Below are 13232 nucleotides of genomic sequence, written 5' to 3'. Positions count from 1 at the left end.
TGTTTCCCGAAATTTTTTTCTGTTGGACTTTGTAATCAGAACAGCAAAATCTATAAAATCAGTGTCGTTGAGGCAGCTTTGAGTAATCCACCTTCCTGAGGCAGCCCTGTTCTCTCAAGAAGATTTTAGACTGCTAATAACCACTACTACCTAGCTCTAATATTCCTTCGATCCTAATTTGGGATAGTAGAGTTTACAACTGTGTTTTCCTCATCTCTAGCATTGAGTTGGCGGTTCTCTGCCTTGGAGTTTATAATCCCTTTCCTCCCTCTTATCTGCCACTGCAGATCCATTGTCATACCCAGCACAATAGCATGTGTCTTCATTCCTTCCTTATGTTAGTTTTAGACGAGATCATGACCTAGAGTTCTTTGTTATTTGCTTCACTGCCTCATAATACCTGCTGACTCATTAGTCTGCCCACCTTCCCTTGACCATAGGACTCAATTTCCTCATTTCCAGTCTGTGCACTCTCAATCTTTTCTGTCTTTCTCATCAGTAATTCTCATTTTCGTTGAAAATGCAGCTGCATAATCTTAGTGCCCCCACCTACCATTCTGCACCTGCTCCTGCTCTGTATCTTGTTTTCTGAGTGGTGCTTCCCTGTCACTTCCTCCAGCTGCCAAGGAACTGGAAGAAAGGCCAAAGGAATTATTTATTGCTGCCGTGTTTCATTGATATCTGTATTTGGTTCATGCTGAAAAACCGTATTCCTCAATGTGACCCGAAACACAATGAAATGTGCTTTGGAAGTTTACCAAGTTTTTACTCTTTGTTCTGCTTTTTAACCTTTTCTGTTGGAATTAATTTTTCTTCCTACTGAGTCATTTCTCCTTTAGTATATAGTAGGAGTTCCTTGCAATCCTGCTATTTGGCTCTGTTTTATTGTTTACAGTGGTCAAGCTTTGCTCCTACTCACTGCCACTCAGATTCTTGCCCATCTCCTGCAGTTCCAGGAGACTTAATGTGGAATATGATGCTTTTGTTCTGGATGCTCCTCTGCTTCTGTTTCTGCTCAGAGGCCAGTCTTCAGCTGCTTCTGCCCTGTAGCATAGATCAGAGACTATGCTTCCGGGAAAGCCAACAAACCCCATTCTTTTCCCTTACAGTCACTTAGGCATTGTCCCTGTCTCCAATTTGAAATATTTTCGCTGTTCTGCATTAGTCAGTCAGTTACCAAACATTCGTTCAGCTTTACTTGGCACACTTTAATTAAACTAGATGGCCCTGAATTTATATAATTATGGAAAGATTGCTGTCTGTTAAATACTATAATAAAGATTAAGGGCAGAATACTAACCCTCAAGGGGCCTGTAGTCTAGCTACAGAAATAAAGATTAATACATGAAACAATTTGAAAGTCGTATGTTGCAGTTTACATGCTGAACTGAGTGATACCTGTGTGTGTCTGTGAGCATGTGCACACACATGCACGTGCGCACAACTAAGGAGTTCACCTAGGACCCCAGGTTTTCTGTTGTCATAACTATTTTATGATTATAGTGAGGTTTGGCTACAGATACGTGATACTCTTTTCATTGTAGCGTTGACCTAGACTGACAAGTAGAATCAAGGGGGAAGCAAAAAGCCCAGGGGACACACATAATTAATAACTTGTATGTAGGGGGCATGAAGAAAATGGGCCTAATTGGATTAGGAGTAATGTGGAAATCATGTGTATACGTAAACTAGGACCACATGGTCGGGGCCCATGAAAGCCAAGTCTGATAATTTCCACTTGATTTCACTTTGTCTTTGTTTGGGGTGTAAGTAGGGGAAGAAAATGATGATGTTGATTTTTATTGAGAAATGATGTGACAGTGGTGTGCAGCGTTCAAAGTGTGTGTAGTTTCAAAAGGGATTGATTGAATTTAGTTAAAATACTCGTGGTGATGTTATCTTGAAATAAATTGGTGAGGGCCTAGCCCAAGAGAGTTCCAAAGGGCCAAGTGAGCACAATTATGAAAGAATGTTGGATGTAGGGGTAAAGCAAAAGCAGAGTGAAGGGATATCATGGAGCCTGGTTACCAGGAAAGCATTGTTAAAAGGAAGTTACAGATGAGGAGATGTGTTCAGGGGTCCTGATCTCCCTCAGCTCTATAGCCTTCTTGCCCCATCATCTCCCTGCCACCTATTACATGCCATTTCTGCTTTCTCTCATTGTATTTTCTTTAGATCTCTTTCATATCTGAAAGTAGTTCTTTTTGTAAAACTGTTGAAAGCTCCTGCTCCCTCAGAAAATTCACAGATACTTTAGGGTGGATCAGAGGGATTTCTAGCATCCAAGCTGATGTTCGGTATGTCCCCAGGTTAAGAAGTCCTGATGTGCTATTTTGTGGTTGTGATAAGGTTGAATCTAGCCATAAATCCTGAGTTTTTTGTAAGCTCACAAGAACGTTTGTTCAGAATGACAATCTGCCATCATTGAATTGGCAGTAAGGGAGACCTGCTCATTGGCACAGGAGAGACTGTGACGGTGGTGCTAAGACTTCCAGCTTGGAGAGCAATGGTCTTGGCATTTTCTCGATGAACCAGGGACTGCAAACCTAAGAGCAGACTCTTGCTTGGCATGAAATGTATGCAGATTCTAATCTTGTGCTGAGGCCATGGAGATGATCTCCCCGCAAAAATGTCCTCATCTGCCTTTGCAAAGCGGTAGGGTTTTTCTTGTAGAGGAAAAGCAGCAGCTACCATGTGAGAATTTTCAACTTTGTTGTTTAAAGAAAGCAGAGTTTTCCAGTGGTCTGAATAGAGTTCATCTTCCCACACTTGAGCACCATACAGCCCCGTGGTTCTTAGAACCAACCTAGAAAGCTGAGTTTTCATCCTTGTGTTGCCCTCCACTCCTTGGCATGTACGCAGATATATACTTACTTTGCCTGACTGGTGATGATGTTTGTCCGTTATTGACACTGGTAGTCTTTGCAGTCTTCGTACCGCTGCATCTTGGAGAGGAAAGCTTAGGATTAGGCTGTGTTCTGCCCCACTGCTTCCCTTCTCCTGGCTGGCCTGCACACCAGCCTGCCTTTGTGAGGAAGCGGCTATTAAGCAGACACAGCAGGAGAAGTTTAGAAGTCAGGAGTTTCATTCCTTGCCTAATGAAAAGGGATGCAGAGCTGTGGCTAAGGCCCGCAGGGAAAGGCGGTGTGGGGAGGAGGGGTGCGTGTTTGCTCTGTGGAGCAGATACAGTGGAAACCAGCCTGTGGTCTGCCTACCTTCCCACGTCGCAAAGACAGAACTCCACAAATCTATCCCCGAGAAACTGGGTTATGTGAGATGCAGAGGAGAACCCCACTGAGAAGTGGTAGCAAGGCAGTACACCTTATTTTCAGCAGAGCCTGGGTCTCCATGTCATGTATCCTCATAGCTTGGAATAAAGACACACTCTCCCCTTGCAGATAGCGGTGGCAGGCCTCTCCTGTTGGCATTTTCTCCTCTCATCTGTGCGATTCATTCCTGAATTCCTACCCTGGGCACTACCCCCAGGTACTCTTTCGTGGGGAATCTCTTGCTGTGGCATCAGCCTTGTGACAGGCAGAGGGAGGTTTTCTGGAGATGGCTCACTCAGTGTTGTTCCTGCAGCTGTGTGGGATCCAGAAGCAAATCAGCCTTGGCATGGGGAAGGAGACCTTTGCTGAAGCAGGTCATTCTGCTCATTTCTCACAGACCCCTCCCACTTTGTAGTCTTGATCTAGTATGCTGCTAAGAGGCTAGAGTGCTTCCTAGGTGGGCATATTTGAATTTAATGGTTAACTACCTGTTGTTAACTTTGAATTTTGCTTCTCTTTTATGAAGAATTAACAAAATAAGGACGACTGCTTCTCAGTTTATATATGATGGTACAGTGCTAATTTCTTGCTGCCTCTTGAATGTGCCAGAAATGGATCTAGTTTAACGATAATATTTAAAGCGTGAAAAAATTGTCTTTGAACGTTTTCCCAAAATTTATGCCAGAACACAAATAAGTATCTGATAATATGCTTTGTAGAAACAGGGTAGAACATGAATAATATTAAGACATTTTTAAAGATCGTGTTGCTGCTATTATTTTAAATGTCATGTGTACACCATTATCCACATCTTCCAGTTTTTGATGTTAATTTTTTCCTCTTTGGTAGCATATTTAGTCTTGGTTAAGTCCTAGATTTCTGCTTATAGCACAGAGATACTTTGTGATCACAGAAAGAAGGCAGAATTATAGTTTCCCACCTCACTGCTTTTGCCTCGAGGATCTTTGCTTTCTAACTTACTGCTCAGGCCCTGTTCTTTTTTCCTTTTAGTATATGAGATGCTCTCCAGCCCCCAGGAAAGGCCACAATTTCAGCGGTGCTCTAACTTGAACCTGTATGTTTACAGAACAGATCTGTTTATTTTGTTTGTCCTTGTTTTTAAAGGATAAGGCTGTAGGCATTTAGTGCCCCATAGGACCTACAGAAAGCTTTGCAGGTCTTGCCTTGAAGGATGTGAGGTATGGTCAGAGTGGGAGGGAGCATGTCTTGCATCACGGCAGCTTCGATCTTAAGGCTGCATCTTCCAATTTACAGTAGCAAAATAAGGAGAGCCTGCTGGTGGCAGAGGAGGTTATAGAAATAGGACATGCAAGATATAAGCAGGGCTTTGGGAGGTGGAAGAGTTGGATCGTTAGTTGGCTGCTAGCCACCAACCTCTAGTCTTTTACTGGTAGCTTGCAAATCCCAAGGGGTGAGGGGCAAAGCTTGAGAATCAGCCTTGGTTCCTGACCACTAACAGGATCCCTGAATGATAAATCACTAGAGGAAATTGTAAAGGGAAATATTCTTACCCATTTGCAATTTCTTTTACTTTATTTTGAGACAGTCTCTCATTCTTTGGCCCAGGTTAGAGTGCAGTGGAACGATCTCGTCCCACTGCAACCTCTTCCTCCTGGGTTTAAGCGATTCTTCTGCCTCAGCCTCCCAAGTAGCTAGGATTACAGGCATTTGCCACCACACTTGGCTGAATTTTGGACTTTTTTAGTAGAGTGGGGGTTTTGCATGTTGGCCAGACTGGTCTCAAACGCCTGACCTCAAGTGATCTGCCCTGCCCGCCTTAGCCTCCCAAAGTGCAAAGGGCCCCATTTGCAGTTTCTAGAGCTGAAGCCCAGTGGCTTCAAGAGGAGCCAGGAGATTCAAGGAATTTGGAAGTGCTGTCTTTCGGTTAGCGTTTCAGATCAGAGTGAAAGAGAGGCTATGATTTTTATTTTCTTGTTAATTCAGTGCTTGCCCTCATCAAGGAGTAGACCCTAGATAGTAAGGAAAACTTTGGTTGTTTCTGAACCAGAAGCATTTCCAATCAGTTGAGTGAGGGACAGATCTCCTGGGATGAAGGAAGGGGGCTCAGGCAGATGATAAAAGCCCAAGTATGACTGTTCTACTTAGCACTGAGCAACACCCCCCCAACAAGATTCATGGGAACATCTCTAGTTCCCTGTCTCTTAAGCTCAGAACTCTTCCCTGCTGATGTCTGCAGGCTGGCAGTGCACAGGAAGGCCTTATCCAACAGTGTAGGGACCAAATGATGATTCACCAGTCGCTTTTATTCTGTGGTCCTTCATTGTTATACTGGTTGTCATACTGAGTGATGCTTAGGCTTCTGTCCCCAGAGCTACCACTGAGGATTGGGTGATTAGAGCAAACCAACCCATGGCTGAGGTTGGCAGAATCCCAGAGTTCCCTTTAAATCCCCTCTTATTATAGCTGAGACTGATTGAAAATGAGACTTAATGTCAGTTATGTAGCATTTGCTAATTTTTTTTCCCTACTGTTAAATGACTTTTCTCTACAATATTGCTCCATTCAGGACAACTTATCTTTTTACCTGGGAGGAACTTATTTGCATTAGAATTGGAACACTAGCCACATATTTTACATTTAAAATGTTTCATGTGATTAAACTCCGAAACGTTATTACTTCTGTTTCTCAGGTGGGTGCTGCTCTAACTGATTCCTCTTTTGTGCCTGGAACAATGCCTTTAATTTGGAAACAAGTAAGGGAGCCCATTGATTACCAAGCACACTGTTAGTGACAACTGGCAGCCAAGTGCTAGAAACTGGGCTTAAGAGAAGAGCAGCTTTATAATCCCCCCTCCACCAAATCCTCTTGCACAGACCGGCTACTCAGCAGTGTGCGGTGTGACTTGTGTAGTCATACATCCTCACTTTAACAACCCTTGATTCTCTCTTCATTTTCACACCCTCCTACCCCTTCCCATTGTGATTCTTATTTTAATCGGGTTTTCTCTTCTTCCTTAACAGAGCTATTAAGAATGGCAAAGGATTGCATAGCAAGAAGGAAGTGCCTATCCACCGAGTCGCAGATATATCTGGGGTGAGTCGAGTGAGTCCCTGAATCAAGCTGTGTGGCTCAGAGGCTCAAGAGCGCGTCTGCATATTTGCTGAAGGACTTCAGCTTTTGTGTTTTCTCTAGCTCACTCCTTTCCAGGCACTGAATGTGATTTTTTTTTTCCCCTGGGGCATCTACTTAGGTATCTATAGGGAGCCTGTTTTATAATCTGGAAAAGCAGAATTAACTTCATTCTTTTTCTTTACCTGAACTGTCTCTATGTTGCTTTTTCATTTTGAATTACTGTATTTTGAGTTTGGAAGGTACTTCTTCTCTGTTGTATTAAAATAAAATTGCCTCTTTTAAAAACCCCTGTCCAGTTCTTTCTGTGAGTGGGAAGTCTTACTGGCAAAAGGTTAAGTATAGGTTTTAGGACAAGTATATGAATTGATCATGATTTCCTCATGATCTCTTGTTCCTCTGCTTGCCTATAAGTGGGACAGAATGGAGAAATGTATGAATATCCTTTGAGATAATGCAGATAGATAATAAAGAAGAATCAATGGCACCAGTATTTTAGCGCTTTCCATAGGCTGTGTCCAAGTGATTCTTTAGCTATAAGGACTTTACCTTTGAATGTTTAGGGTCTCTTTGGCTGAATAGATCCTTTTATTAGTTGAGGTGGTTTGTTCATTTAGTCAACAAGTGCTTATTGAGTGCCTACTGTATGCCAGGAATTGCTGTAAGCACTGAGAATATGGCAATGAAGAAAACTGATGAAGTCCCTACGTTCAAGTGGGAAAGGGAGGCAGCTGCAATGCCAGGTAGCAAAAACTACTGTGAAGAGAAATAAAACTGGCTGAGGGGATAGTGAGTGGTATAAGTGCTGATTTTGATCAGGTGACCAGAAAAGGCACTCTCTGTTGCTGAGAGACACACCATCCATTTCAACGCTGCAGTCACCAATGGTTAAGGAAAGGATCAGGTCTGTACCATGTATAGGGAAGATGCCCAGGGAGATGAAGGAGGAAGGGCCAGTAAATCTTAGCTTAGGCACTTGGGAAATTTGCCTTCACTGGGAAGAAAATACTAGTATAAACAAAAGTTCTAGAGCTCCGCCTAGGCTGCAGGAGTAATGAATCAGAGTGTATTATCTTCCTGTTATGTGGTGTGCCCAGGCCTGGCTGAGGTTTTTTCTGTTGCTTCTGGTGATTGCTTGCTACAAATGTGTCTGGCAGGCTCCCTTTTGCCTGGGTGCAGGGGTCCCCTGCTCATCTTAGACAATGGGACTCTGTTGAGCTTTTCTTTCTCTATAACCAGTTACTGCAGATTATAGTTAAACAATGTTACCTACAACACATTAACTGGACTTCAGTCTAGAGGTTGGGTTCTCTGTTAAGTGGGTGAAATAAAGTGATATGTACTTTTTGTGGCTTAGAATCTGAGAAGCCCAGAAACCTGTAGCTAATGGCCTTTGAGCCACAGGTAACTATGGTGTATCTGCTGATGTTCATTTGTAACAGATGTGACTCACCCAGCACTGTTACTTGGCTTATTTACTGTGGAGCTTACCCGGCTGAGTTGTTCCTTGCATTTATATTATTAATATTTTTATGTATGTGCTGAGGCATTCTCAATTCTTTCCTTAATATTGGTCTTTTGGTAAAGCTGTTATAGTAATAAGAGGGCAAATTTTTGGCAGTTTATTAGCAGGAGAAAAAAAAAGTATCAGTGTTTTGGAAAATGCAATGAAAGCCCTTTTACACAAAGGGCCAAATATGCTCATCCAAAAGCTTATGTGAGGCCCACACTCCAGGGCCTTCCAGAAGCTGATTTCAGCTGTGGGGATAGGTTCTCTCCTTGGTCCCACCTGAGTTCATTTCTGGTTCTGATTTCACACCAGCAGTGAGGTGAAGCAACTCTAAGGAGGTTTTGAGGCCTTGGGGCTGTCCTCTCTGCACCCCTCAATGTGGTGTCCTAAAGATCTTTATTGCCATCTCTGAGTCTTATGCTGCCTCCTTCCTTGATGATTTCTGATGCTTTTTTAATTCCTTTATTTCTGTCATCATTAGCAGTGGGTCTTGTGAAACTTGTCTTCATTTATTTATTTATTTTTATTGCTACCCCACCAATTCCCCCTTAAACTGTAGCTCAGTTTCTGTAGTTTAAACTGTAGCTCAGCAAAACAATAATAAACCTAAGATAAAGAACAGCTGAGAAACCTGAGATAAAGAACACTGACACATATATTCCAACTTTTTCTATTTCAATTTGTATTATCTTTTCTGTCTCCATATTGGAGGTTCGGTTTGCTCTTAAGTTATTTAAACATAAATGCCAATTAAATTTCCCTCAGTCACCACATAAATAAAAGAGTAAAGCCTGAGCAAGTAGGAGACTGAATGTGAAAAAGCTGTTCAATTTAAATGGATGTCAGATATGACCTTGTCTGCCTGAATCACAAATTATTCAGCTGAGATTGCAGTTTTTTTATACCCTCTTTAATAGAAGAGTTTTGTCTTTTCCCACCTTCTAACCTTCCCATCTTTCCATCACAGAGTTAAGTCCATGTGTAAGCTGGATGCCCTTGTTCCATTTAAGTGAGATATATGCGTTTTCTGCTTCCTGAAGCGTGCTGGCGATTTTGCTGTCTGAGGGACAGGTGTGGGGTCAGATGGGCAAATGGTTTACACCTAGATGAAAAATAAACAGGGATGAAATACAATCTAATGTACGTATACAGAATGGTTTCACAGAGATTTCTTAATTGTTTTCTAATCTTTGACTCTGTTACCTACTGCCCCAGATTGATCCCCCTCTTAGTTACAGGCCATGATAAATGGAGGTTTTTGTTGAGCTGACAGTGTGGGCAATATGCTGCCAAAATAATTTACAATGAACTGGTGTTTGTGCATAACACCTCTCACCACCCTCCTCTCCATCCCAGTACACATAGTTGGTGAGGGAAAATTAAGAAAAGACATGCATAAGTGCACATTCTGTCTCCTAAACACTCTTAAGAAATGTGTTGAATGGAAGAGATACCTGATGATGGGGCAAATAACCTGTAATTTTGTTCTAGCGTTAACTGCCTTCGTCTTTAGGAATTGAGTTTCTACTCCTTTTCCGTTATCTCCTTTTGCTGTTTAAAAAATGATTTCACAGAATAATGGTCAGAGTGCATTAAAATGTTTTTGTATGAAGACCAAGCAAATATAAGTCCTGCTTAGCTGATTGCCTATGGTTGGAAGTAAGTAATCCAAGCACAGGAGTGTGAGGTTGATGACTCGCCTTGGTAGGTAAGATACCAAGTGGCCAAATAAGCAGGCCTTCTTGTTATTAGAGATGGGTTTTGATGTCAGGGTCATCTGAGTGTTGTGTTTTCCATAAGATAGACAGTATATCTGCATATAACACCAACTGAACAAACCCCCTATTTGTCTAGGGCTTTGATAAAGACTTGGCCTGCTAGACCAAGTGTGGTGGCTGATGCCTGTAATCCCAGCGCTTTGGGAGACGGAGATGGGAGGATTGCTTAAGGTCGGTAGTGCAAGACCAGCCTGGTCACCATAGTGAGACACCATCTCTACCAACAACAACAACAAACATCTTGACCCATCTGCATCTTTTACACCTATTTTTAGGGTTAACTACTAAGGGAAGAAAATTACATACTCCCAAGCTGCTACCTTCGATCCTGAAGAAGTTACTGGTTTTCTGTTATTTCTAATTTTTCCCAGTGTGTAGGAACTGTGGTATTAGAAGTACCAGCCACTGCTGTCATTTCTATCATAGTCTGCTTTCCTTTTAGGCCAAGGATGTTCCAGAGTGTGTAGAACCAGCTGAGAATTTGACCGACTTGGTACTAGGTCTTGTTTGATTTGGAGGGTGGTTCTGCGGTGACTGTTTGACTCGTACATCCGTGTTTTCATTGTTAGTGGGTTTTGTTTTTCCTTGATCCTGTCTGAGCTCCCTCCCTTGCCAGCATAGAAAAAGTTGGAATATGCATGTCAGTGTTCTTTATCTCAGGTTTCTCAGCTGTTCTTTATCTTAGGTTTATTATTGTTTTTGCTGTAGCCTGCTCTGTAGTAAATACAATCTCCTGCAGATACAGAGTGTAAAACAGGCAATAAAATGGGGCTGGTGCATGGCTTACTGTTCTTCTGGTAGATCAGACAAATCAATTATGGTTCCAAGATTAGAGAGAGCTCTGTACTACTCAAGTTGCAGCCAGCCCTGCGAGTGCTGATTTTACCTTTTAGCTTTACCTCCACTTCTCTGTCTTCCTTTTATTTGGGATTAGGACTCAATGAGTCATAGTGTGTATCTGAATTTTCTTCTCTGTCCTTTTTCTTTCATGTCTCTCCTCTGTGCATGAGGAGTTACAATGTTTGTTTGATGGTACAGGAAGATAGCATCCTCTTCAGTCTTACTTCTGAAAGTCTCAGAATGGGAGTTGTCTTTCTTTGAATATATTCTGCCTTTTCATGTTATATGGTCCTGACAATTAGTTTGTTGATTTCACTATTACAGTATTTACTCACTTCATCCGTGGTTCTTTTTTCTCTTAACTGCTGCTGTGCTCCTTTGGACGTTTATCATGTTGTGGCTTGGTATCTTGCTCATGTTACATAGTACTTTTTTTTATAACTGCCTTTCTCCATGAACGATTTTATTGGAAATGCATAGTATTACACTGATACATGTATATTTTATGTGTGTGTGTGTGTATTATATATATATATATAAATTTTTTTTTTTTTTTTTTTTAAGGAGACACAATCTATTTTGTCACCAAGGCTGGACAGGGGCACAGTGGCACAATCATAGCTCACTGCAGCCTTGCATGCCTGGGCTCAGTTGATCCTCCTGACTCAGACTCCTGAGTAACTAGGTCTTCAGGTGCATGCCATCAAACCCACAGGATCTTGCTGCATTGCCTAGGTGGATACCAAACTCCTGGCCCCAAGAGATCCTCCCACTTTAGCCTTCCAAAGTATTGCTATTATAGGCGTGAGCCTAAAAAATTAAGCCATGGGTTGGAGTTCTCCAATGACTAGCTTTGGGGAAGGTGCAGGGCACAAGGGAGGGAAGTCAGACATTTAGGTCCCTGTTATTCATGGGACGAAGTGAATCATGAAATGAAGACTTACAGAGTTGACCAGTGGGATTCTAACTTGCTAATATAAAGGATTGAAGTATTCCTTTAAAACAGATCGATACGGTTAAATAAATAGATAAGAGGTAGATTGGCAGTCAGGGTTGGATTTTCTCCAGCCTTTCCACCTGACCACTGCCTTCAGTTTCTGGTTTTCATTGCCCTCTTAAAGTTAAATAGCACTGTTATCCTTTCTTTGAGATTTCTGTAGGTGTTACCTTTCCTTAGCTCTTTTTTTTTTTTTTGAGACAGAGTTTCGTTCTTGTTACCCAGGCTGGAGTGCAATGGCGCGATCTCAGCTCACTGAAACCTCCGCCTCCTGGGTTCAGGCAATTCTCGTGCCTCAGCCTCCTGAGTAGCTGGGATTACAGGCACGCGCCACCATGCCCAGCTAATTTTTTGTATTTTTAGTAGAGACGGGGTTTCACTATGTTGACCAGGATGGTCTCGATCTCTTGACCTCCTGATACACCCGCGTCGGCCTCCCAAAGTGCTAGGATTACAGGCATGAACCACCGCGCCCGGCTACCTTTCCATAGCTCTTTACGAATATTTAGGCCTTGATGGAAACATAAGAAAAAAATTAATATTCTTTTTGGCTAAAGAGAAGTTTAAAAAAAGGCTGAGCACAGTGGCTCATGCCTGTAATCCCAGCACTTTGGGATGCCAAGGTGGGTGGATCACCTGAGGTCAGGAGTTCAAGACCAGCCTGGCCAATATGGCAAAACCCCATCTCTACTAAAAAATACCAAAAAAATTAGCCAGCCGTGGTGTCAGGCACCTGTAATCCCAGCTACTTGGGAGGCTGAGGCAAGAGGATTGCGTCAACCCGGAAGGCAGAGGTTGCAGTCGGCTGAGAGCCCCACTGCACTCCAGCCTCGGCAGCAGAGCTAGACTCTGGCTTTAAAAGAAAAACAAAAAAGAGAGATAATTAAAAAAAGAAAACAGTGGTTTGCCTGGTAAGTCTGAAGAAGGTAAAAGGAACAAAATCACCCAGAGGCTTTACGAGGTAAGTCTGTGTTAAATTGCGGTTTATCTTAAATGTTTTCTGGCCTACCTAGTTCCAGTTTATTTTTCTTACTCTCGTGATTCTAGTGTTCCTTTCAGCTTTCTGTTTTTTCTAATCTCCGGTATTTGATACACAAATGCTCTATGACTGTTTCTGGTTTTTGTTGTTTTAAATAGCCCTTCCCTTTTTTACCCCCCTTGGCCTTACATCAGGTTCTCACATATCTCGTGCCAATTGCAGTCTAAGTTAGTGTACAGATGGCACAACATCAAGGCCTATGGTTCTGCCAGGTGGCTTTCTGTGACCTGGAGGGGTTACCTAGCACTGGAGCTTCATTCACATAGTCACTGCTGGCTCCACTGCTGGGCTCTTTGCTACCCTGGGAAAATCCCAAAGGAACTCTGGAAGAGCCAGCTCACCGTCTGCGGAACTTGCTGTCCAGATTAAGCAGTGTGTGCTCTCTAAATATGGTCGGCCCCTTGCCTGGAAGTGATGGTTGGTAGAAGTGTTGGGTTATCCTGGTTGCTTCCTTGCATCCCTGTTGCATTTGGTAGCTGAAGTTGTTACTAATTTAGGCATAGATATTGCTCTATTTCTTTCTTTCTCTTTCTTCAAGCAAAGGTTATTGAACTCCACTTAGACTACAATGTGCAGGTGATTGGCTTGGAATCTTGCTGCACGGAAACATGCCATCGGTTCTGTGGCATACAACCTCTGATGCTAAAATGGCAGCCACCTTGAAAGTTTCTCCTAGACTTTGGGGAA

General features: G+C 42.5%; 1 protein-coding gene across 1 annotated transcript in view; it reads left to right on the top strand.

Moving 5' to 3' along the window:
* SND1 (staphylococcal nuclease and tudor domain containing 1) overlaps positions 1-13232 on the top strand; it is a 443208-nt gene that overhangs the window by 252548 nt on the left and 177428 nt on the right. Inside the window, exon 14 of the mRNA XM_002752042.7 lies at positions 6273-6345. Within this exon, the coding sequence (XP_002752088.2) occupies positions 6273-6345 (73 nt within the window). The remainder of the gene's footprint in view (positions 1-6272; positions 6346-13232) is intronic.

The sequence above is a fragment of the Callithrix jacchus genome, chromosome 11 (assembly GCF_049354715.1).
Source record: "Callithrix jacchus isolate 240 chromosome 11, calJac240_pri, whole genome shotgun sequence".
In the NCBI taxonomy this organism is placed as follows: Eukaryota; Metazoa; Chordata; class Mammalia; order Primates; family Cebidae; genus Callithrix; species Callithrix jacchus.
The sequence above is the reverse complement of the archived record's forward strand: the minus strand, read 5'-3'. Positions and strand labels throughout refer to the sequence as shown.